Here is a 27,036-nt window from a genome sequence, read left to right as displayed (position 1 = left end):
GTGTTAGCAATAAATATGCTTGTGTAGGCGTCTGATAGGAAAACTAATCTTTTTAAAAAGGAGTAACAAGTTGATTTGTATTGTCTCGGCAGTAGATTTTTTCACTTGTGTTGAAAAAATACGACTTTTACGACTCCACAGAGATAGAGAATTAAATTGATCAGATTGGAAACCATGGAAACTGCGATAGCCAACAGACGGAGGAGAGAACAGGAGCGAAATAATCAAACAAGCTGTCAGAGGCCATATCTTATCGTCGCCCCACTCACCTGTGTTGTAGTGTTTGGTGCAGTAGCGCAGGTCCTTCTCCTCTTTGAGTATGAACTGAGGTAGCGTCAGCCCGTCGGCCACCTGCACGGCTCCCTTCTCATCCCACTCGAATATGAGGTCGTTCATGGTGTAGCCGACTGCAGGAGAGAGGAGGGAGCAGGAGGTTAGACTGATTTCATCTCTGTGTGGGTCATTTATTTCACTCCTCTCCCCCTGAGGAGGAAGATGATCTGTCTGTCTGTGGTCGGGGTGCAGGCTCACCCAGTGAGAGGTCCACCCCCCGCAGGGTTTGTGGCATTAAAGGACCAGTTCAACACAAACTGTTATCTGTCTCCCACCGTGTCATGTGGTCATGTCAGCTCACAACTCTCGAACTGTTTCAGGGAATGTGGTCATTTTAGTGGTAAAATGTATTTAAACAGAAGAATTAATGGTATAAAAAGACCAAAATTGGTTAAGTGTCATCTCATAACTCCAGTTTGGAAACTTTTCTTGCTTTAGATCAGCTGGAGAAGAAAAGGGAAATAAGGCAACAAAGAGCAAAGAAAAGTAATGAAGATTAGATAAAGAATGAAGTAAGTTAGAGATTATGGAGGAAAGAGAGCAAAAAAAATAGAGACAAACAGAATGAAGGGAAAAGAGAAGGAAGGAAATGAAATACTGAAGCAAGGAAGAAAAAGAGGACAGACATGACGATAGCAAGAATGAAGAAATCATTTAAGATAAAATGGAGTGAAGCCTGACGGGTGGAAAAGATATTCGTATAGACAGAGAATCAAAAATATACACAGAAGAAAGGAGACAGAGGGATGAAAAAAACAATCAAAGACAAGAAAACAAATTGGATGAAGGAAACAGGACAAGCAAAAAAGAAAAGAAAGGAGAAAGATCTTATAAATGAATATTCATGAGCTGTTCTGAATGAATCGGAATCTGCTAACTAAAACTTAGACTTAATTAAGTTCCCCTAAAATGTAGTTAAAGAAAAGTAGAAGGACAAAACACAACATCTGTACTTTCAGATAAAAGGAGTAGCCTCTGTAACTACACGTGCATAAACTCAGGTTTTCTTTCCACCACTGGACAAGATTTCCAACATCTGTCAGCCAAAATATTAAGTTTTGTTGGTTAATAAAATCACATCAACATCTATAAAACAAACCTCTTGTTTAGTCACTGTTGCATTGCTGCTTCATTTTTCGCTCACGTGCTCCAGTTTGGTGGTTGGACACATGTCAGCGGTAGGATGAGCAGCAGTGGGAAGTATCTAAGTACATTTACTCAAGTACTGCGCTTAACTAGTTTTTCCATTTGATTAGTTACTTTGCAGACTCAGATTGCTATTACAAAATATAACTTACTATTAAATGACAATGTATTATTATAAGCTGCCCAGTTATATATACAGTAATTCAAATCTGTGCAACCTTTACCAACATTAACGTGATGCCAGTGTTGTAAAAAGTACCCAAAAGTCATACTTGAGTAAAAATAAATGTATTGTGTAAAAATATTACTTTGGTAAAAGTGACAGTCACCCAATTTCAATGTAAGTTTAGTGGCATGCTGAGGGGAACTCCCAGGGGGAAATTAAAATGACGTGATCAGCAGAAGTTAAGCAGAATTACCAGCTACATATGAGCCTCTAACTGGAAAACAGCAGAATATTATTGATAAATCATGTTGGGGTCCTTTTCAATAAATTCTGAGGTCAGTTTTCTGGTAATTTTGGGGGTAATGTCAAAGAAATCTCAAATATGTTGTCTGGTAATCACCATCGACTTACCACGACGTTTCCAGGCCTGTAGAATGAAGAGTTACCTCAAGTGTAACACTAATATCAGCCCTGAGGTCAGGAACGTGACTGTGTGTGAGTCAGACTGTGACATTATGAAGCTTTTCAGTCTCTGTCGCTTCCGTTTGAAAGCATTACATCAGAGCTGACAGCAGCCTCAGTCTGCTCCCGCTGACTGTTGTATTGTGCTTTCTTTCCTTGATGATCGCTGACCCGTCGTACGAGAACAGAAGAGCCAAAGTCTTTGAACTCCAGCTCGTGATTCTGTGATTCTCCTCACGTCTGAGAGGAAGAATGAAAAGGCCACAGAGAAATCTATATCATATCTCTCCCCCTGCCAGCTGCTCACTGACTGATCGACTGATGCACCCCGACCCTGTGTGTGTGTGTGTGTGTGTGTGTGTGTGATCACTCACAGCTCTCCAGCTGCATGATGCAGGTCTGGACGTCCATAGGGAAGTTCTTCAGATCCATGGGACAGGCCAGGATCAGCGTTATTCTGCAAACACACACACAGAGGAACACACACACACACACACACAAGCAGCATCACTTAGTATAAGAGGATTATCCGGAGCTTTATCAGTGTTACTCAACGAGCAGCGCCAAGCCAGCGAACTGAACAGCAACAGATCAGCACGTGTTTGAAATTGATAAAAACGAATACACTTAGTTATTTTTTTAAATCAATGTGGTCACTGCTGTTATCCAGGTGATATGTAATAAGTGTGTTTACATGGCCACCCCAAAAAAATATACCAGAAGAAGAAGACCCTACCCCTTTTTTACACCAACTTTATTGAGAAAATAAAACAATTGCATGAGGCATTTTATTTATTCATCGTTTCAAAGACTCATTTTTGAGCCTGTCAACCATCGAAGGCGTTTAACAATCCTTAAAACGTTCTGGTTTGAGATCCTAAAAGATTTATCGGCCACAGACCAGTTTTTGTTTCTGTCCATCCCAGAAGCAACATCCCCTGATATTATCTTCATTCATGCTCAGAATAAATATGTATATTCCAACCAGAGAGAATCAGGTTAAGTGTTAACATGGTCATTAAGTGGTATTAGGTTTACACCACCTCTCTTGATCTGATTGAAAATTCATTCAGATCCTTCTCTTCTGGTTACATTAGGTGGTTACATTAGGCGTTTTTAATCTGATTGGGCTATTTTTCTTATGATTAGTGGAATATAAGTCTGTGCAGATGCATCTTAAAATGTATAAAAGTATAATTTAAATGAATAAAAAAATAGAAATGCCACAAATGTGCTGGTTTAAACTCAGATGTGAGGATTTGCTGCTTCTCTCTGTGTGAGTCAAACATGGATTTTAAAACAATACTTTTTGACTCAAGTGAATTTAATTTCTTTTGGCTTTGGACTATTGGTGAAACAAAAAAAGGTAATGTGAAGATCACCCTCGGCTCTGATGAGGCTCTTTAAACTTTTTTGTTTTTTCTGATTTTTTTCTCATTGTCAACAAAAGACATGAAGAAACCAAAACAGACAAGGAATTGAACATATTCACAAATCCAAAGCCTGATACATCTTCTTCCTCTGTGCCCACAGAGCTCCATTGTTGTCCAAACCCCCCCCACATCAATGATTAATCCGCCACTGAAATAGTCCCAACAAATGCACAGTTTCTTCTTGTTTCCTCCTGCAACTTTTGCTAAAAACTACATTGAAAGGAATTACTGATCCTTAATTTAAAGATTAACATATTCAGCAGGAACCAATGGGCTTGGAGCTGAGTAACACAAACATGAAGGGAGAGTCGTAAAGTAGTGAGAGAACACATTGTTCATTTTGGTCTTTTCATGGGATTTGTTGACAACAACAAAGAAGAGAACATTGAGCACTGTATCTTAACCACTGAATAAAAAGATATTCAACAGATGTTAGCTGCAGCCTGAAATGAAGATGGATTTCTCTGAGTAACTTCTCTAATACTGATTATCACAATGGGACATCACAACAGGACGTGCAGGGTCACAGTTCCACTGCAGACCTCAGCACGTCTTCTTCTCTGTTGGAGGACTAACCGGGTGAAAACCTGTAGCCGAGCTGGCGTGCAGTAACGTGGGAATGAATCTTGTTTCACGCAAGGCTGATCCGTGAAACTCTGAAAATTAAAACGTTCGGGGCAGCCGGTCCCGCGTCGTGGTGACACATTCGTTTTCTGAGTCTCTGCCACCAAAATTAATTACTGCTGTCACAGGGAGGGAACGTGTCTCTGAGAAAGGCAACTTTTCCCAGAAATTAATGGGAAAAAAACAGTTTTATAACCGATATGATGCATTACTGGAATTAAAGACTTTCATTTTAAAATGAGATATTTGCCATTTGAAAAATAAAAGACATTATTACTGCTCCGCGGGATCCATTAGACCTCAATATTTACTGTTATTAGATTCGTTTTCGGAGCTATTTATCTAAAATTACACAGACAGATGTAATCATCTGTATTTTCAAAATAAATTGAACCAAGCGTTGCAACCAAAGATTATTTTCCAATATCAATTATTTTTCAGTTAGTCGATAGTATATTGTGCAATCTGTTAAATGTCCGTAATTATAAGTAACATCAATGCAATAACTGAAGACTCTGATTTCCTAAACATGTATCACTGAATCTGTGAAAACATTCTCATCTAAGGTCCATTTAGCAGCTGTTCTGGAGCTTTCAATCATATGACATGATTTTAAATTTGCTCATTTGCAGAATGAATTATGAAAGTCCTTCCAGGCAAGTCTTGCCACTGGGAAGCCATTTTGGCGACGCCAAAAAAGTTATTTTAGACCAGGCCTCTATTCAAATAAACATGGAGAGAGTCATAACTTACATACAAACTGCAGGTATAGAATCACCAGCCAAATCTGATCAAAACAGCTTCAAAAGTTTTGTGACTCTGACTCAAAATTTGCATGGTTTCATGACACCAACTTCTTTTACGCCTCAATCCAGCCGTCAGCTCATCCCACCGGAGCACTTTAACAAATGCAAGAGTTTAATATCTAATGTTTGTTCCAAGAGGGATTCTTGTGAGGATAGGTCGTCGCATACCAATGCTTTGGGTCAGAATTTGAGCCGAATATCGACCCAAATGTCAGAATTCGGCGACCTCCCCAATGAGACTCAACAATCAACTATTTTTCTCCAGATTCACCTTCCCTACTTCTGAAGGGGATTGTCTCTTCTCTAATATTGTCTCTGAATTTATAAATCTACAAACGTCTGCTGATGAAGACTATGTGATATGCAGGAAAGCTCCAGAACAGACACTAATGGACCTTGTGGTGAGGTTGTTTTTTTAAGTGCTGTTTCCAAGGTTAATAATGAACTCTGATCGTCTGTATCACAGAATCATCTTGATTGATTGTTTTAGAAATCTGATCGGTTAGAGACGCTGCAAATAACTCCCACAATGCACTAATTGCAACGCTGTATCGGTTTCTTTATGGTATGCTGTGATGCAAAAAACAAAAAAGCTCCAGCTTCATTTTTTGCCGAGTTCCAGCTGTCAGCAGGTTGTCGTGACGTCAGGAGGTGATTTCTCTGCACACGCTCAGTCCGTCTGTTCTGCTCAAACAGGACACCGCTGCTACAACACACACGTCCAGTCGGCCTGATGTACCAGATAAACTTTGCCGCGTCTGCACATCGCTGCAAGTCGCTGACAGGATGCTGAATATGGATTACACACACGAGGTGGCCTCCACAGATGTCCCACTTTCTCACAGAGAAGATTCGGCTCTGTGGTTCTCTGTCTGCTGCGTCGTGACGCCTAGATGCCAAATGCTGACAAAGTTAGTGCCTCGTTTTACACGCCAAGAGCTTTATGGAGTTTAACCTCCAAGATCTCACGTTACTAACGCAGGACCGATGCAGAATTTCATGACTTTCACAATGACTGAGAAAATGAAATAAATTTGGAAAAGACAACTAGAATAGAATTAATTTCCTTCTACAAAAGAAGACATCTGCTGCATCCAATCAACTAGAAATCTGCTAGTGGGCTAAACAACAATGACTTGATTCTTCACTGCGAGTAATGTTTTGGCAGCAACTTTTTTTAAGATACATGATGCATTTTGTCACAGAAGTCTTGAAATTAAAGTATCTTGGTTTTTCCTTTTGATACAGCACTCCACAAGCACAAATAGGACCACAAATCATTTCAGAGCTAGCCCCGCATTGAAGATTGGACCACATGTAATCTCAAAAAGTTCACTTTCATCTCAGAGGGGACGTGGCCATCGGTCATGACTCCTCCTCGTACCGCTTCACTGTCGAATGATAAACATCAAGAAACAGAGTAAACAACATTTACAAGACCCACTTTCTCCTCCTTCCCCACGCGAAGGTTTAATATCCCGATCCGCCTCGTCGCCTCCGAGATCAAGCTGATCAACACAGGGTTCATTCTGATGGTGTCAAGTTACAAAATGGAGGCGACAGAGGGGGAGCGCAGGGTTCATCCCTCTTTCTGACGATATTTATAAAGAACCAATCTCACTCCTCCACCTCCTCCTCTTCCCGTTGCTGGACATGAAGGTGAAAACTGAGGTTGATAACGGATCGGACTCGCTGCTGGAATACTAACGGGCTGAGTAGATTACCATGGCTGCTGCAGCGCTTTCTCATTCGCCCCTGAGCAGAGGCAATAAAAGCGAGGAAGAGGAGGAGGAGGAGGTGGAGACACCGGCAGGCTAAAAGGTTCATCGGCGGAAGGCGGCTATAACTCTTGACAGCCTTGAATGGGATGTCTTGGAGATAGAAAAAAAAAAAGTAGGAAGTCGAGCTCAGGAGGAAATAAAAACCTCCAACTTTGAGGCAATAAGAGCGCCCTCAAGCTGATGATGAAGGCCGCTGGAATGCAATAAACAGGAAGTCAGAGCAGCAGAGTCACTTTCTGTCTTCAATCATGGATTTATAACTGATTGTTTCAATATAACCTCCAAACTTACAACCTCTCTCCTTCCATCTATGACTCAGAACTTTTTCTATTACGGCTATATCTCTTCTAAATGGTCATTGTACAGTCAGACTGCACCAGCGTTAGTGCGCTGTGGTTTTACAGCTGCATGTAATTTTGGCTTCAGCTCAGGGCTGCAACTAATGATTTTTTTACTTTATCAATTAATCTGCCGAAAATGTTCATGATTAATAGTCTTTAAAATGTCATTGTGAAAATTCCCCAGGGCCTAAAGTGGCATCTACAAGTCGCTTCTTTTGTTCAACCAACAGTCCAAAACCCAAAGACTCTTCATTTACTGTCATAAATAACAAAGAAACGCAGCAAATCCTCACATTTAAGAAGCCAGAAGCAGCATGTGTTTGACATTTTGACAATTAGTAAAACAGTTGGCAACTTATTTTCTTTTGATCGTCAAATCCATAAATTGACTAAATGCTGTTGCTATACTAAAGTTAATTCTATTGATGCAGTTTTAATGAAGCAGTCTGGATATGAGCACAATCACAGGATTCAATCAAGGCATTGCGTTTTACTTCAAGTTGAATCATCAGTACAACATTTAACAATTCTATTAGAAAATATTTGCTTACTTTGGATAAGGTTGAGGTACATTCAAGATATCAGAAGGGACAATTTTGTAATTTCATTTTAATAATAATTTATTCTCCCACTTCACAGCTTTACTGGTATTGTTTTGGGCCTTGCGACCAACTTTTCAGCCCTGACTAGACAGTTTTACATGATGATTATTCAAACAAAAGGGCAAAATTGAAAATGAATAAGTGAAGGACAGTGATGACATGTAACAGCATAATCCTGCAGGTCTGAACTTTGGAATGAGGTGGAAATAACAGAAATTGTTGGCTGACAGAAAAATCTGACCCTAATGCACAAAGGCACATGATCAGAAAATCTTTCCTTTCCTATTAGGCTGAAAAAAGTATATTAAAAGCTATTTTATTTTCTATTTTGTATATTTTCAAGTAAAATGAGCTTTTAGATGTATCCATGCTGTGGTAATCAGCATTGCTGGCATCTAAAACCTCACACTTCCTCCACTCACCGTATGCTGTAGAGCACGTTGCCGTTTTTAGAGATGCGTAGCAGCTTGTTGTCGGTGGTGACCTCGTGGAAGTTGGCGCCCTTCTCGTTAGCGAAGAACAAGTCAGGTTTCCAGATGGAGTCCAACATAGAGGGGTCAAGGTCCAGCGAGTCGTCGGGGTACTCACTGTAGGCCAGCCGAGGGTCGTTCCACTGCTGTCTCAAGAAGATGTTCACTCTGTAGTCCTGAGGAGGGACACAAAGGACAGAGGAGTCAGAGAGACAGAAATGCATCTACATCTGTTGTGCAGCTATGGATGGATGGATGATCACAGCTGCAAGATTCACCCTGTGCTCTTAAATTTTTTTCTATTTTCAACCCAGTTTGACATCAAAATAGCAATATTGGTCGACAGCAGAAAACGTATGATTTTCTTTCTGTGACAACAGTTGCAGCAGACACACAAATGACCAGTTTTGCATTTTCTTGACTTGTAAAATCTCCCATCTTTTAGCTAATATTATACACTCTCACTATCATTTCTACCACAGCTACATTCTCTGGAGGTCTCATTCGGCAGAAAAATTAAATTACAACAAAACCGCACAAGTTCTAAAACATAAATCCCTGCAACACCTTGAACAGACGGATGTAAAATGTTTCCGCAGGGAGACGTTCCCTTTAAAAAAAAAGGCGAGAAGAGAGAAAGGGAGGGAAAAAAAGGCTCGTCAAGGGTCACCGCACTGCTGACTCAAGATGCTGTAACTCCATACGGAGGAACGGATCGACGGATACCGGCAGATGTAGAGATGGAGTGATGGACAGGACTTTCGCGGATGGATGAGCAGGTGGTTATGGGTCTTCATCCATATGTCATTTTCTGCTTTATGTGAATGTAAGAGATTTTACTGATCGCGGCGAGTTGTGGCCTCGAGCCATATCTGAGATCTTTTACAGCCTGTGAGCCAGAGAGCAGCCTTGAAGATTCAACCTCGCTTCTAGCTTTTCCTATTCTTATTTTTCTCCTTGTTTTTGGAGGCTTGTGTTTGCTTTTGTCTGATTGATTAAGCTCTTCTTAAGGATTAGGGTTATTTTTACAAATCAAAACAGTCAAGCCACATGAAAAGAGAAGCTGGGAGGGATAGAGGGATGTAAAGACAGGCAGATGGATGTGTGGAGAGTTGGTACAAAGCTGAAGGTCGTTGAGCTGCTGCTCCGTCTTTTGTCTTACACGGGGAGATGAAGAGATACATGAGGAAGACAGTGAGAGGGATAGATGAGCAGAAGATAGAAGGCTGCGGAGCGTTTTTCAAAGACTAGGCCTGCGGGCTGACTGTATACAATCACAGACGCTTCAGAGACGAGATAATAACAAGCACTTCTGTTGGATTTTGGGATTGTTGAAAGATGGAGGGTGTATTACTGAGGAACGAAAGATATGACTTTTACTACATGCAACACATCCTCATACTGAAATGACTGAAGAGGTTGATTGCCAGATACTCGAAAAACGACATATCACCCTTCTGAAAGCCGCATGATTGTTGCAGCGCATCGGCAACAGGTGTGGGCCTTAGCCATATACAAAGTCACAATTTAGTTAGGTTCGGGAAAACATTGTGGTTTGGGTTAAAATAACTATACAATATTTATGTAACTATAACTCAACATTTTTCTTTTGGTTTCAGATAGGACACAAACAGCGGTCTACTGGGTGAAAGTCCTGTGTTTGTTCCTCCCTCAGTGGACTTTGTTATTCTTTGTACTTCACCTGACTTCCTCCTTTGCTGCCCTTATAATCACTAGACCACTAGAGGTCGCCGCTTAACAAGAACTGTATAAAATATAGGTTGTAATAAGCTGCTTTCATTGTAAACATATATATCGTTGTTTTTCTCATGAGGACAGGCTCCAATCAAATATTATATCAGTATGTGACCATGGTATTTCTCTATTAGATTTATTGCAATCCTCTATTAGCGAGACATATATCACGATACAGCCGAAAAATATTGCAATATTATTTTAAGACCACATCACAACAGACCCCTACAGACCCAGTATAATCAAAGTCAGGTGTTTAAAATCTCATCAATCAATGTTGCTGTATTCAAGCATGCCAAAGAAATATTGATTTACACCACGCTCCATCATCTGATATCAAGAACATCCCTGAGCTTATTTGCTAACAATCTAACAAAACTTTTGAATCCAAGTAAGTTAAAATCAAATCTCTGGCTAAGTTTAGAGAAAGAAGCCATTTGTCTGTTCGCCTGAATCTTTTAAAATAGCTGAACACTGAGCTCAACATGCCTCCAGAGAGCAGAGACATCAGTACCTCTTTGTGTATCCTCTGTATGAATCAGATTGTAGTCAAAGGTTTGACTTTTGACTCAGTGAAAGCTGCAGATCTTTACTGATCTAAATCAAAGATTCAAAGATCCCAGTGTTCAGTTTAGGTTTTAAAAGGTTTCATCCAGCTGGAATCGGAGTCGACTGTAGGTTAATCCAAAGTGCAGCGTGGAAATAAACCTCCACCGTGCGGCTTTAAGACCTTCAACTACAAGAGGAAGATCAATACATCTCCTACACGTCTGACTGTGTGTGTTGGTCAGAACTTCTGTCTTTGTGAGGACAAAATGGAGATTTAGAGAGTCAGAACAGTTTTGCAAGTGATGGAGATTTTGGGAAAATTTCAGTCCTTGTACATCCACAATCTGTAGATAGGTCTTAATAACTGACTTTCTTTCACCAGGAAGTTATATTTTGTTACTTTAAGGTTTGATTTTGGTTAAAATGACGTATTTAGTGCTGGGGAAGGATGTAAGGACGTGTTGCTTGGATGTCATTTTGGTGCTTCTGTTAAAACACATCCTTTTTCTTGGGAGGACAGTTTTAAGAAACAACAAAGAACTCTCAAAACAGTGAGAGAAAATGTGTCAAGGAAACATGGACATTGTTTGTTCAAGTGTTTAGATGAAAGACCTGTGGTGTCAGACATTTTGTCCGGTCCGCCCTCACCTCTCCAGTTGTTGTTTTGAGGGATAGAAGCAGAATTGGGTTAAGCTTTGCTGGAATTAAGAATCGATCCAGGTAGAAGATATTAACTGTTGCTCCCTCTGAGGTTTATTGTATAACCTCCACCGCCCCGCTCTCCATCTCACATTCTGAGATGGAGTTTCTTTATTCAGCGCAGGGTGGCATTTAGCTCGCTCCTCCATCCCTCTAATTGTCAATTATTCTCGGAATATGGAGCTTGGCCACAGTGGCCAGGCTGCAGCCATCATTAAGCTGCGTGGCGTAGCAGAAATGCATCGCAGGGACGATGTACGGCCATGCCAGCAGCCCCAGCGGGTGGCATTTAAACGACCATGTGAGTGTGTGTGGAATACAGTCACATGGCAATCAGCCTCAGTGAGAGCCCTTCACGTTTATCACTGTTTATTACACTAAATATCTCACATGAAACAAATGAGCTTGACCTTTCATGAAGGAGTCTCTTCTGAATATGATGAATAACCTGAAATGGCGCAGAAAGGAGGAGTGTTGATGGAGAGAGGGAACGAGGGAATACAGAGGAGAGGTACGAGCCCACACCGGCATCATCAGTCATAAACCCGCCTGCGGTTTGACTCCAGCTCAGACAGAGCAACAGTCGAGCAGAAATGGCTTTGCTGTAGACAAAGATAATAATGAAACCAGTGATCACACCAGTCTGATGTTTAACAGAAGCTAATTGTTGTGATGTCGCTGAACTCTTCAGCGCCTGTTTCTTTATTTCTCTGACAAAAAAAACCCAGCTGCAGCTGGACACACCTGGCCAGCATCAGTACTATCCAGCATGACAACAGCTTAAATTGCAGCTCGCAAAAGTATCAAAGACTTTGAACTCTCTGAGCCTCTGACAGGGACTTCAAACTTTAATTGTTGGTTTCCTTAAATTATTCACATTTTCTTTCAAACTATAAATCTCCCGTAGTATTAATTCATGTCTGCAAATTATATAATTCATGGCCTAAAATTAGTTCAAACTATAAATGTTTTTTAGTCCAGTACCACATGAATTTAGCTTTATTTTGGATAATTCTGCCCCAGTTTTCCCAGCGAGGCGAGTCTGCAACTAACTTCCACCTTTTTATCAACCCTAACCATGATCTTTTCCGTAGTTTACTAATTCATAGAACATAATACAAGGTTTGCAGAATCTTCCAATACTGACATGCTTTTTCCAAAGACTAAGTTAATTTTGATCAAATGTATTTAAATGCCTTTGATAACATCCTGCTGCTGGGGTCTCTCAATCAAACCAAGCAAAATACGTTCACCGAGTGTTGTGTGGGGAGGGCTGAGTGGTGTTTCTCATCTGGTGCAGATCCAGACCTTCTGGAGGAATAAACACCTGGAGTCATATCAGATTCTGCTCTGATCCTGAGCCGTTTACCAACAGGAGGAGACCTCAGAGATGAGTTTTTAACTTTAAAAAGTGGAATTATCTTCACTCCTGTTCATCAACCTGACTGCAGCAGTGATCCAAGGAGGTGACCTCCATTGTCGGGTGTTTATGTTCTGTAATGTTGACTGCTGACTGGAGCTGGAGGGGAAATGTACTTTACTTCATGAACGTAACGTTACAGAGAGGAGAGGGGAAAAGAAGAGAGAGAACCAGAGTCTCTGCTGAGTGCCGAATTCAGTCAGGGGTTCACCTGAATTTAAACACACACACCTCTTCGGTACGGGCTGTTATTCACTAGCTAATGACTAATGTAGAGTAAAGTAATCTGGCTTTAGCGGCAAATAAACATTTGCGTGTAATTCAAAGCAAAAGTTCACTGTGAGAGAAGACATTGCTGATGAAAATGACGTGACCCAGGCACAAATGTTCGAAGCGATGTTTTCAATTTTCATTAACGTTACCTTTAGTCTTCATCACCAACTTCCTTCCTCACTCTCTGACTGATTTGAATTTTGCACTTTCCAACTGCTCAAAAAATTCAAAATGTGTACTTCTTATATTACAAATATAACTTGAAAACAAATCTTTTGACAGATCAGAAAATGTTACCTATTCATATTCACTGATACCAGGAATGTTTTTAATACACTGAATTTGTAAATTGCACCTTTAATTTATATTGTCCACTGATCATAATGTCTGTACCATTTCATCTACATGCAGATCACAGATTGTGGCTTTAAATCTTTTTTTTTTAAATTGGTCAGCTTGCTGATGTCTTCTGGTCCATAAAACCTCGGCTTCATAGGTCAGATGGATGCACATTAAGTGCTTTAAACAGACACGCGGGGAGGGATGGGGCTGCATTCTAAGACTCAAATGAAGGGAAAGTAATTTAAAGAGTGAGTTTATGATTTCAGGGAATGATTTAAAATTGCAGTGATTTGATGACTCATTCGAGGTGTATGAAAAAATGTTGTTGAGGAGGTTACATACCGAGCACTTCCTCCTCCTGAGGATGGAAGCAAAAATGCTGCAGGACGTCAGCATATGTGCAGTAAAAAAGTGGGAATCGTCTGTAGGTTCATACTCATGGTTTAATATCCTGACATAAGGCCGTTGGACTGTTAAGTGCTACCCTGAAATTACCATCCAGCACCGCCACGCAGCTATGAAACCATTAGCAGAAGAAATGCTGTACTTACACAATACCAAACTCATTTCAGCATGTATTAAACTCAGGCAGTAAACCACGCATGAAAGACTGCAATCTTCCTCCTCCTCGTCTTCTTCCCCTTCCTCCCAACAACAACAACACAGACAAAAAATCAACAGAAACAGCAGCAGCCATATTCTAATTCCACGCCTGTCATAACATCCTGCCGGCTCCCTGGATGCTGCTCAGGTAGGAAGAGGAGGAGGAGGAGGTAGGAGGTTACGGAGGCTCACACATTATGGCAGCACATCTGCTCTGCTCACACAACATCGCATTGAGAGAGATGGAGGCTGTTTTCACTGTGTGGCCTCAAAAGCAGCACCGTGGGGCGTCAAATCAATTTACAACAGCAAACCTCTGCCTGGATCTTCAGGTGATTCTGATAAATGACGGGTTGACTGCCCCTCATATAATGATGCAATAACACCTGGTTTTTAAAGCTACAGTGTGCATGAGATTTATGTGAATTACACACACTCTGGATCTGGACATCACAGATTCAATTACAGTTTTGTGTAGACATGGTTACTATTATTGTCATTAATTTATATCGTTACACATCTTCGTAATTATAGATTAAGTAAGCACTGCACTAGATCCCAAGATTATAGTCCTTGAAAATCATCATACTGTACCAGCGAGATTGGAAAACTAGCTTTTAAATGTTATGCAACACAGAAGTGGAACGATGTACAGAAACTTCTGAGGTTGGACACGTTGATACTCGGACCCTTTGGCTCAGTTTAACACCCTTTTGGCTGGCTCAGAGCAGTGTGAGTGTTGTGTTGTTTGTATTCTATATTTAAATGTATACGTACATACATGTTATGCTGTATTTTTAATATATTTGCTTTGTGTTCTTTGCTTCATTTGTCCTTTATACACAGGGTTGAATGCAAAATTTATCCAACAAGATGAAGTGATGAATCAAAACTGGAAAATGATCATTTTGTGGACACCTGGGAAAGAAAAAGCAATCTATGAGGTACTAAGCTGCTGTACATCTGCAGTGATACGATTGTGAAGTCCACAAACAGTAGTTCATGTTTGACTAAGGGTACGTTAAGACCAAATCCGGCCAAATTCGCTGCAATGGGAGTGGGAGTGTCACTCCATGGTCCGTGTGTGTGACGTATTGGGAACCCCCGCTGATCAGTTTGCCGAAAGACGAAGCTGCTATGTTGTTCTGCTTCTAGCATGCTGGACCTACCAGTGATTGTTTGTCCTCATCGACGGATTAAAAATAACAGTAAACAACCAGGATGAGGCAGATCATTGCTGTGTTTTAAACTGGGGGACAAGACCGAACCGAAGTGAAAGTGAAACTTAACGCTACACAGAGAAATGTCTGTAGTGTTCCCTCTGTAGTATTTATCCATGCTAAATATCATGCCCTGCTACTGACCTGTTCTACTCTGCTTCTGATCTCCGGTCATGTTTCTGCTACAGTGGGTTAAACATGCCGGTCCTACAGCGATCGTCAGCATCCACAGATGTGTTTTAATCTGGTGCACAAAGCCAAACTGAGTGAATACACATGACACATTACTTTACACTCTACTGTGGCTTCAGTCATTGTCTGATCACCAGCTTATGTGATTGGCCTCCGCAATGTGATGTCGGGTTCTGTCTCTCCAAAAGTTGACGCCGTCTCAACTTTTTCCGCATGCACCACCGCAGCGAAAACAGACAACCCTCATTAAAATGAATGGGAAAACCTGCGTTTTCGCAGCAATGCCGGATCCAATGTGAATCCAGCCTAAAGGTCCAATACATAAAATAACACTTATAGTCTCCTTTTTTCATCCGTTTTTAGAATAATGGAGAAATAAAGAAAGATAATAATAAAGAAAAAATAAAGCATGTTATTTGTTTTGTTTTTTTTACTATGAAATTAAGAACCTGGTTATTGTCAAAAAACACATGTTTTAGGTGAATTGCATATTGATAAGTCCAAGTGTCTTCCGCTTAACCAATAGCAAAAAATAAGTACATAAGATCAACATGGATCAGGAGTTCTTCAAAGGGATTTAAGCAAGATAAAGGTTTTTTATTCTCTATTTTTCTGTCTTTATGTTGTTATTCAATTAGTACTTTTTAAAAACTTTAAATATGCGAACATATGTGCGTTTTAGTGTTAAATACAACTATGTGATCAAGTGTTTGAGGTTTAAGTGTGTGTGTTTTACAGTGAGTAAGGCTGGTGTCGGTACATGTGTGTTCTCTCAAGGAGAAGAAACAAGGGAGGGAGAAAAGTGAAAGAGCCGGATGAGGAATGAGAGAAGGGATTGCGTGTCTGTCTAAGTGTGTGTGTGTGTGTGTGTGTGTGTGTGTGAGGGAGAGAGAGAGAGAAAGAAAGAGTGAGTGAGCAAGCGAGCGGTGAGAGCGCTGAAACAGGAATAAAGCCGCGTACCGCCGGGACTTCAACACGCACTGCGCCATTCTACCGACTCCATCTATCACTGTGCTCCGGCCCCAGCAGCACTGAGTGTGTGTGTGTGTGTGTGTGTGTTGATGGAGGGATACTTTAGTCCAAGCTTAAAGCGAGAGCTACACACTACAACGAACACCACCACTGCATGGAGAAAGCGCTTGCGTTGCCTCTGGAGCTTTATAATGGATTTTCTGGTTTGATAAAAACCTGATAAATCCAATTATTTCACCACTTTGTTTTTTTCTTCTAATCCACCCGCTGAGAGATTAGAACAACAGCACTGACTGTGGTCTTCAGTGGGCGAAGTCAGACTCAGCATCCAGAGGTTACCCTGCGTTCAGCACTTGATTGATGGGCTACTTCGTCTGACTGAGCGGATCACAGGCTCCGATGACACCTGGGCTCTGACAATTCAATCTTATTTACATGAAAGAAAAATCACTTCTTTGTTCACAAGGGTATAGGATCGGTACATTAAGATCATCCATTCAGCTAAGCATCTACACTGAGACCAAGTTGTGACCAAGACAAGACCAAGACTTTCAGAGGTGTGTGTGTGTATGTGTATGTGTGTGTGTGTGTGTGTGTGTGTTCTGGGGAGGTCCAGCTCGGGATATCCTCCTCGTCCTCTATCGGAGTACATTCCGTTCTTTCTTTATGTCCCTTCCCTCCTCCCTTCCTTTATAAATCTTCTTCCATACACCTGCCACCTACTTTCCTTTTTCTATCAGGTTTTCACATCCTCAGTCTGGACTCATAGTCGGCCTTTTCACAAAGTTAAATGTGGAACATCACCAGACCCGTCCTTTAATTTGAACCTTTCAAGGCCCTGAAAAACAATTTTCTTTATCAGTTACTAAGTATGGGGTCCTATAAACATGATATTAACTGTCGGATTGAGAAGTTCTACTTATTTTTCATGACATACTTTCTCTATATTTGTCTTTTGTCTGTGATTTTCATGTTTGAAGAGGACAAGCATTATTTAGAATTTAATAAATAAGACTCTGATGACAGTTGTTGGGGTGTTTGCTTCTGCCATCGATCAAATGTGAGAAAATAACACTGAGACAGTCTGGTGACAGGTATCCACAATGTGTATTTTCATGTGTATTTTTGTGTATTTGTACACAAGGCTGTTGAAACCAGACTCATATGCATAAACAGCACTGAGGACATGACCTCTGTGTCCTTATTGGCAGCAACAACCCTGCAGAAGGTTGACACACACTGGAAGCATTGGTGAGTTTGCTTCATTTTCATGGACGCCATCAGTGCTGAAATCACATCTGCTGTCACACACACACACACACACTACAGTTCAGTGTTACCATACATGCCTTGTTGCTCTGTGAAGGTTGATGCTTTGGTTATATTAACACTAATGGATTTTCTGTGTAATGAATAAGCGTAAATTTCCCCCCATCGTTCGCAAACAGGCACGACAGCAGCGCCCCAGCCGCCGCGTTGTTATGCTAATGAGCGTGGCAGCGATGCGCTCTTTCAAATGAAGTGTTTGAAATGGGAGACAGGCTCAATGAGGCGAGGACATTTCTACACACTCGGAGGGCAGAAGGCTTTTAATTTTGGGGAGGAAAATAAAAATGAAAGTTTGGATGCGCAGCCGTCGTTTCAATTAATCGCATCTTTCTGGATGAAATTACCGAAATGGAGCTGCGATGAGATGTGACATTTTCCATTAACCACCCAACCATCCACACATACACACAAGTAATGAGTAAATGATATCAAAGTACACATCGAGCTGTTTCACAAAGTAATATTAAGAATAATTGAGCTTACCATTGTTGTTTCAGCGATGGACCCAAAACTGTTGATAAAAATGTTGCAGGTCACGTTTACAGGCGGACCTGCAGAGAGGGAACAGACAGGGGAAGAGACAGAGAAGTTAGAGTTCATTCGAGGTTTGAATCCAGTATGACATTACATTTGTCTTTTTAACACAAATAAAACCCCTCTAAAAAAGAAAACATCATCAGAAACTTCAATGAACTGAGCTGGAGGAAGAAAGGATGACAAAGATTTCACAGAGGTTAAATCAGAATCGTTCCCGAACTTGTCAAACATTTGTATCCAACAACAGACACATACATCAAAATCAATCTTCATCATCTCAACCGTCCCTTATGTTCAAGATATATGACATCCATCCTGATAATGAGGCTCATCTGACATTTTATTTTCTCTTCATTAATCAGTTTGACGTTGTGTTTGTGTCGGCTGTTCGCTGTTGGGAGGGAGGGTTAGTTTTCCCTGGTGGTTAGGAGCAGCTCACTTATTGTAGATCGATGAAATACGCCAATTCCAGGCTACATTGATTATTTTTGGGCCTCTTGAGGCGAGCAGAATAAGCTTTTAAAGACAACACTGACATATTATCACCTCATTTAGTTGTTATGCAGAACATGTTAGCAAACAGTGGCCTAATTAGACATTCAGTTAGCGACATCATCTCCCTGTGTCCACCTGATGATTACAAGTCCAATACTGTAGCTGTAGAAAAATCATTTGCCTCTTTAGCAGCTAAATTCTGCCTGATTCTGATTCTGATGTTTGGTGTTAAAATTTCATTAAACGGTGAAAAATGTCAATCAGTGTTTCTCAAAGACGTCCTCACATTTCTTGTTTTGTCCACAACCCAAAGATATTCAGTTTACTGTCTAAGAGGAGGAACGAAACCAGAAAAATATTCACATTTAAGAAGCCGGGCAGGTAAAACAGTGTGGATTCATCACAGAAAAACAGCTGCCAGCTGTGGCTGAAAATGGAGTTTACAACGAGCTCAAAGATGCTAAAATACTCAACAGAGCAGAGAGGAGCTGCTGAGTTGGAGGTAATTCGCTCACACCACACACAGTCAACTGATCCATTAATAAAGGCACACTATGTCATTTCTCCCACAAGGGGTCTCTCAATCAAAACAAAATAAGATATATAAGTAGCGTGGCATCATGGGAGTTTTTGTTTTGATTGTTAAATCTACAGCGCTGCAGATGAAGATCTATCTGAAATGTAGTCACACTCGCTCACTTCCTTCCCCACTCTCTCCTGGATGTTATAGCGACTAGTGACCAAGTGAAACACACTGTTACCTCGACAAAAATTAACATATTTCTATGGGTTTGAACATTGTTGGAAACATTTGGAATAATGGACAAAACTCAACAAAATAACGAACAAACATTTAGTTGTTTTTTGACATTTTACTGTAGAAATGTTCCATAAAATATTGACTGACAAACCTGAATTCCTACATCAATCTCACCCGTTTAGTTGCCTTTTCATGAACATTTGTCAGGCTCTGTCACAAGGTTTTCACAAGTTTGATTGACTTGAAAAGAGCTGTCAATAAGTACAACAATGGACCTATTAGAACTGCTAATTGTAGAGGGCGTCTGGAATGATCTGAATTTTTCCACCCTGGGCTGAAATACAAATTCAGGCATTGAAACACAACATATATACGACTTTGTGGACTTTTAAGTTTTAGTTTTGCTGTCAGACAATAAAATCTGAGCTGAGCTGAGGTTGGAGATGTTTGTCTCTGTGTGTGAGTGGATATTAGAGCAGCACTAAAGTTGAAGTTACTTGATGTCAGACTGCAGGAAGTAAACAAAGTGAAAGAGACTGTCTGCTCAGGAGCAGCAAGGCTGCGCTGAATAAAATGAGTCTCCGCTCTGGACTTAAATACTCTGACAGCGTCCGAACAGCAGGTCTGTTCCAGAGCCACTGAGAAGGAAACCGTGTAAACATCTCATTACGACTTAAGAAAAGTAGAAATGAGAAAATCAAATTCACATCCCCTTTGAGACTTAAAAAGAGCTGTCGGTCAAACACAGGCAACATCAATGCACACAAGTGTGTCATTTCAAAGGATTTCATAATGACAAAAATAGTCCCCCTCGCTCTCTGCTCAGAGATAAGACGCTGCGTTCAAGGTTGTTTTCAGAGGAGCGAGTCAAAGTGAAAGTAAATAGCATTCGGCCCTTTTGCGGCCGCTCCATCGATTCGCTGTATTACCAGGTTGTACAAACACAAATGCGATTACTCGGCGGCAGAGAGTGGAGTCGCGGTGAGGAGCGTGGAGGACGGCCAAACAGTCGGGCTCTCATCTCTTTCAGGCGGTGGACATGATATTGGCTTTAAATGACAGGGAGTAACCTCTAAACTCGTCTTATCCACGAAGGAGGGTGGTCGCTGTGCTTGATGATGACAGAGAATCAATCTGCCCAGCAAACTGCAGAACTGAGCTACCGAGGAGGCAACAGTTCTTCAGTTAGTTCAACATTTTGGGAAATATACTGTTTCATTTTCTTTCTCAGAGCAATCATTGGTCAGGCAGTGACTTTGTGTCCAATAACGGTCCACATCCCCTTGGTCAATAACCTTGAGGTTGGCAGCCAGATCATGACGCTGTTTCCAAATCCAATAATGGTCCTGCCAAACCAGGAGATATTGATTATATTATTGCTTTGAAAAAAGCTAATTAATGTAGGAAATATATCAATATTATATCACTCTCACTCTGTCCCACTCTCTCACACAAAGACTATCACCAGGCAGCTGAAGATCACCGGCCGGTCGACATTTCTCTGGTTCGTATTGGTTGTGATTGGAGGAGGAAACAACAAAGAGGCACCTTTGCTGTTGCCACAGCTCGACCAACCTGGCCTTCATATTTTCCATCATCATGGCACTTTCAGACACTCCTGTTTTTCTATTTCAAAGAGGCACTGATTGTGGGGAATCAACTTGTGGCTCTGCTTCAGCTGCAGAGCCTGATGAACATCAGCCTGGGTTGGGAGCAGTTGATCTTTTCTTGCTCCCCCTTGTTAACACTGCACGTTAACAAAGCTGAATTGTGGTCCGCTTCTAAGATGAGTCCTGCGGTACAAAAGTCTGGTCAAATCGTACAGCGTATACCCAACTTAAGATGTCCAAGGGTGGACATCCAGCTGAAGGACAGGTAATGTCCCAGACGTCAGCACAACTGTCATTTTGGAACTATTTTTGAACCATAAAGGGACGTCTTGATTGGATGTTCACACAACAGTTCAGTGCTTCTATGTCAACCCCACTGCCCAGTAAATGTTAAGGTTAAGGCACAAAAAACACTTGATTATGTTGAGGAAAACATCATGGTTTGGCTTTAAATACCTGTTTTGGTTGCAACGATCACGGATAGAGGTGGTCCAACTTCCTGTGAAAAGTAGCTGGTTTTGGTCGCCACAAAAACAACTGGAAATCTCTCCGGGTGTACTTAAAAATATCTAGTGTTGTGACTCAAACTGTGGTTGGCTGTTTGGCAGCTGTGTTAGCTGAAATAATGCCACCAACATCCTCTCCACCCTCTGCTGCGACAGCTGGCTGATAAGCATTTAATGCGAACCTGATATCTCAACCTTGGACGTATCTGTGGTTTGCAGAGATGTTATGTGCTAACATTATTTGTTATGTTATTATATGTTTGTTGGTTACGGAGCTTGAGTCTGGGGGTGATTAGCCTAGCTTAGCACAAAGAGAGAATGGGAAATAGAAACAAAACAAATCTCTCAGCACTTTTCTGGACATGGAAGCAAAGCAACAGCAACAATAGAAGTGTTTTCTCGTGTGTTAAAACTAGGGCCCACTTAATTCACTTAATCCCTGTGTGGATAAATACATTAAATCCTGCTTATTCAGTATTGTTGCATACATTCAGTACTTTTCAGTTCATTATAAAAGAGGCTGTTACACACTAATGCTTCACCATAATAGCTTCTCTGCAAGCAGGCCAGTCCCAAAGTGCAACTCTGCATTTTTTCATGTACAGAAATGTATTAAAATCTATAGAGCATTATCTGCTCTTTTGTCTGTGAATCAATGAGATCACTGCCTGCAAATTTGAGCTAAACGTTTGTAATCTGATTTTCTGTAATCCCATTACACTGAATCCACTCTTCATCAGTTAGAAAATGAGGCTGGATTACAGAACGTACATTGAGAGGCTACGTTGTAGTCGTACTCTTATACATGTCCATACATACACATACACACACGCACACACACACACTGAGTTTGTGTTTAATGTCCCTGCCTAAACTCAGTGTCTAATTCCGCTCGCCGGCGGCTAGCTGCGAATGAAGGAAGGGGTCTGGATTATTTTGATGGCCAATTACTCTCCCTGTCACAGTCTGAGGACTGCTGGAGGCTACTGGGGAGGACTATCATCTGAGAGTCATTCATATACACACACACACACACACACACACACACACACACACACACACACACACACACACAAGCACGCAACTGTGGTTAAGCCATAGAGTAGAATCATAGGGTTGAAGATGCACGGTTAAGAGGGGAAAAATCATTAAAGCTGGCCGGAGGCGATCGTTCTCTACGTGACTTACATGTACAGCATCTAATTAGAGCTACAATAGATTACTCACAGGACTACGTGAGGAAAGTAGGATGAAGTAATACAGATGGAAGTAAAAAAAAAACAACTTTCGGATATTAAATCAACCAGGTTTGCTTTCTAGTGCAGCAAATGAGACGGGCTGCAGATGAAATGAGTTTGTTCCACTGTAGCTAAAGAGAAAGAGCTGCAGACAGTAGGTGACTGAGAAGAGAGAGAGACACTTAAACTGCCAGAGTCAGAGCTTCAATTACTCCACAGGTGATAGATAACTGATGGTTGGAAGCAGAATGTTTGTTTCAATCACTTGTGTAAAGTCTAAAAACACCAGCCTGTAAAGTCTGAACTTTTTATGCATGAAACTACAAACATGGCGGTTCACTCATCACTTAAAGTTGTTTTGTTTTTTAAAGACTTTATGGAAATTGTAACCAGGCCAGGAGCCACCTGACAAACACAGACAAGCCTACCGTTATAGAAACACCTGCATAAACATCTGTCAGACGTTTCCCAAGTGTACTGAACTCTGTCTGTCTCTAACTGTAACCTGTAGGGTTGGGTGCTGTTTTTTTAAGGTTACTGACCAGGTAAGTCGGTACTACAGAGTATCGATTCATGTTAAATCAATGGGTGCCAAATTTTTTATGGAGAGAGAGAGCGAGACATCATCCCTGCAGTCACAGTGAGTCAGAGCAACACTTGCTGCATATTTGTGATTGTAAAATACAAAGCTGACCACTGCAACAGGTCTAACCTGAGGAAACACCTGGTCAAACATCGAATATATCTAAAAGCTGAAGAATGTAATTTGTTTGATAGCCTGAAAGCCAGCTGACATTAGCACATCTGCAGCCAGCGCTGCGTTCATTCAGGGAGAGTTGAACCGACTACATGAATGATGAGGCATCAGCAACTTCATCGCCATGTCTGTGTAATTAATTAGCTAGTTGGAGAAGTTGTTGTTGGAGATAACTGCGCTTTTTTCACTATCTTGGTCTTGGCCAAAACTCAGCCCCTGGCCGTGTCTGAATTACTTACCAACATGCTGTTTAGTACTGAAACTGTTGGTTGTTTTGGTTAATTCAGATAAAGTCATTTAAGGCAAAGGTATTACTACTGCGTACCCTTCTGGTATTCGCACACCTTGCCAGATAGTAACTCCATCACTGGGAGAAACACAAAATATTATGGACCACTTAAATGTGCCAGTGCTCTAAACCAGAAAGCTTCTAAAAACATATAGGAGTACTTGGGAGCTAAATCAAGTGCAAAAATGATTCATTTGAGGGAGCAACGAATATCAAAACAAGTTCCTTTCCAAGAATCGTACAGAGATATTTTGGAGGATTTCATCCAGCAGCCTGCTGCAGGTTTTTGTCTTCTTTTGCACCTTAATTGAGCTGAAAACTGGACTATTTTTTCCTGAAACTTAAAATAACTCCATCATGTGTACCGACGCTAGAAAGAGGAGATACAGATTATCTAGAAAGACAGAAAACGACTGTGAATATTGGTAAGCTTAATTAAAGCACTGAGTTGAACTGTAATTATTTTATGTAGAATTCTTAAACACCTTGCATAACACCAATTTCTTATGTGAATTAAAAAAAATATAGCTTTTGTTTGGCACTGCAGGAGTGTAATAAACAAGAGGACAAACAAAGCGGGTGTAAACTCAGTGGAAGATAAATAGACTCTGGGAGCTTCTCGGTAAATAATCACCCCACACAGAGCACCTGACTGTATCTGTCTGATGTATAAAGGCTCCACAAACCCAGTGAGCACAAGCTCGGATACGTCTGAGTGCATCAGAGGGTTTACCCATAAACCGCTGGTATTACATTATCACTGTGTTTCTTCTCAGAATGGCTTTTTCAGGCCTAACTCAAGTCCTCTGACACATTTCCTCTGCATCCTGGCTTTGTTCGAAATCCCTCCTTCAAAGTCCTCTCGCTCCGCGGCAGGAGGGAGGCGAGTGGAGGGACATCATAATTTGTCTTGTCTTGACGTCCCTCGCAGCGCGTGACGCAAAAAAACCTGAGGAGGAAGAGAAGGAGGAGGAGGAGAAGCTAATACCCCGCCGAATACCTCCTCCTTCTGCTTGGCTCCCCGTTTTCTACCACAGCAGTTCATTTAATAACCATCCAGAGGAGGAGAGGAGGAGAGAGAGACAGTTTGTTTTATAGCTTTCCAATAAAGACAGAAGACGGGGGTGCAGAGAGGAGGAAGAAGCGACAGCTCATTAACTGTCATGGAGGACAGGCTGCACTGTGACTCACAGGCTACTGTAGCTGCACACTTATATCTGCCTCGGTGTGTATGTGCAAATGGCCTGAGCTATAAACACACACACACAGACACACACACACACATACACACACACTCGACATGTCTGTACTTCTATACAGTACTTGTAAGGACCCTTGATGACATAATGCTTTCCCTCGGGTCTGTTTTATAATGAAGGAGGTTTAGGCAGCATCAGTTTTCAAAATGCATCCTATCCAGAGCTGTCTGAAAATGATGCTGAATGTTTTTTATATTTACTCCTTTAATCTTTAACATATGTTGGAGACTTTTAGTGTAAAATAAGCTAAAATAATTTCTGATGTGATGTTGTAATAGTTGATTTTTCTTGCTGAAATGACAGATGGCAGATTTTCTCAGCTGTACAATCTGCTTTAGCTGGCTGAACTAACTGCATACCCCTCGCCTCACGAAGGACACCTGCAGAGATTGCTATCCCTTTTTGTGGCGACCAAAATTGGCAATTTTTCCAAGAATGTCGGACCATCTGTCAATCTGTGATCGTGGCGACTAGAACAGGTATTTTAATCCGAACAATGATGTTTTCCATTTTTTAACCTGAACCTTAAAACCACCTTGAGGTCAGAAACCCAAACTGGTCACTATACAGGAAGTACAGGTGCAAAAGGACACACACACACACACACGCACACACACACACACACACACACACACACACACGAAGATGAACTTACACCTTAAACGCACGCAAATACATTTACTGTATACACACATATACACAAATAATGAGTACACACACCAACACATAAACAAAAGGAGACACACACAAATGATAATGTGACAAACACAAACAGTACATGCATTAAATCGACACATAAAGACAACAAACAGGGGCAAACACACGAACAAATGAGCAAACAAACAAGCCAAATTACATGGACACACACACACACACAATTACAAATATACACTGAACAAAAAGACAAACACACACACACACCATTTATGCTAAACTGTACAGATAGATATGTAGGTGCATTCAGGCGTGGCCGGAACACACACGCATGTTAAACTGAAGGACACATACAGAATGCATGGAGGGAACACACACACAGAACACACATTAACACTCATTAACATACAGTTTTGCACGGATACATACAGTGCACACGCCTCGCTGGTTTTTAACCTTCTGCAGCTGATAACATTTTAAGATGTTACACACAGTCCTCGTCCTCTGCATCAACGCATCAACACAAAGTTAATCTGCTGCCTTGATGGTTAAATATTCAAATGAAGATTAAACTTGAGGGTAAATTAGTAGATTTACTTTAAACTCACTTTTAATACTGGCTATTTTTTATTAAAACTGCAATGAAAATGGTTTAATATTTTTATGAATTATTTAGACTACTCTGTGAATGTTCTTGCGAGATAAATTCCAAGCAGCCGTTGGCATGTGAGCTCAAAAGTTAATTTCACTGAATATACACGTACAAACTCCGAGGAGACCAATCAAGGCCAGCGACTGTGCTGAAGTCCTGCTGAGGTGCGCCGGCTCGAATAAATCCCCCCCTCCTCTTCAGCCCAACTCCACTTTCATTAAAAACAAGTGACAACAGCAATAAAGCAGGATGAAACAAACAGCTCGGCTCGGCCTCTCAGCACTTCTGCTAACTGCAGCCACTGCAGCCTCTGACTGTAGAAACAGCTCTAAACAGTCCCCTAGCTCTCCGGCTCCGGCTGTATGATTCTCTGTATGCAACGTACAAAACACAAAGGCTTGTAAACAATTTGTGTGAGCCATTAAAGTACTCTGTCTCTGGCTGCAATTGTTGTCTTCAGAATCAGGCTTCATCTAGAAGTTTCCACATTTCATCAACTTCTTTAAAGAAATCTGAATGTCATGTTTGAAGAAGGAGGGCTATGTATGAGGATAGAATATTCCTGATGTTAACACATCCATTTATATTGCACAAAAGTTACTGTTGTTTTGGGAGTTACTGGCAATCGATCTATTCAGTCATTTAGGTATGAGGATGCGTTGTGTTTGTCTGCCACCGAGCACGAAAACTCACGGAAAAATGAAGGCTGACTTGCTGCAGCCTGGCTTCATTTGTATCTTCTTTCACTTCTCTATTACAGA

At 41.1% G+C, this 27,036-nt stretch overlaps 1 protein-coding gene across 1 annotated transcript in view; it reads right to left on the bottom strand.

The window, feature by feature from the left end:
• glra1 (glycine receptor, alpha 1) overlaps window positions 1-27,036 on the bottom strand; it is a 118,122-nt gene that overhangs the window by 35,599 nt on the left and 55,487 nt on the right. The window contains exons 5-8 of the mRNA XM_073487207.1: window positions 18,002-18,069; window positions 8,117-8,340; window positions 2,482-2,564; window positions 270-407 (exon numbers count right to left, since the gene is read on the bottom strand). Coding sequence (XP_073343308.1) covers window positions 270-407; window positions 2,482-2,564; window positions 8,117-8,340; window positions 18,002-18,069 — 513 coding nt within the window. The remainder of the gene's footprint in view (window positions 1-269; window positions 408-2,481; window positions 2,565-8,116; window positions 8,341-18,001; window positions 18,070-27,036) is intronic.

The sequence above is a fragment of the Pagrus major genome, chromosome 18 (genome assembly GCF_040436345.1).
Source record: "Pagrus major chromosome 18, Pma_NU_1.0".
Taxonomy (NCBI): domain Eukaryota; kingdom Metazoa; phylum Chordata; class Actinopteri; order Spariformes; family Sparidae; genus Pagrus; species Pagrus major.
The sequence above is the reverse complement of the archived record's forward strand: the minus strand, read 5'-3'. Positions and strand labels throughout refer to the sequence as shown.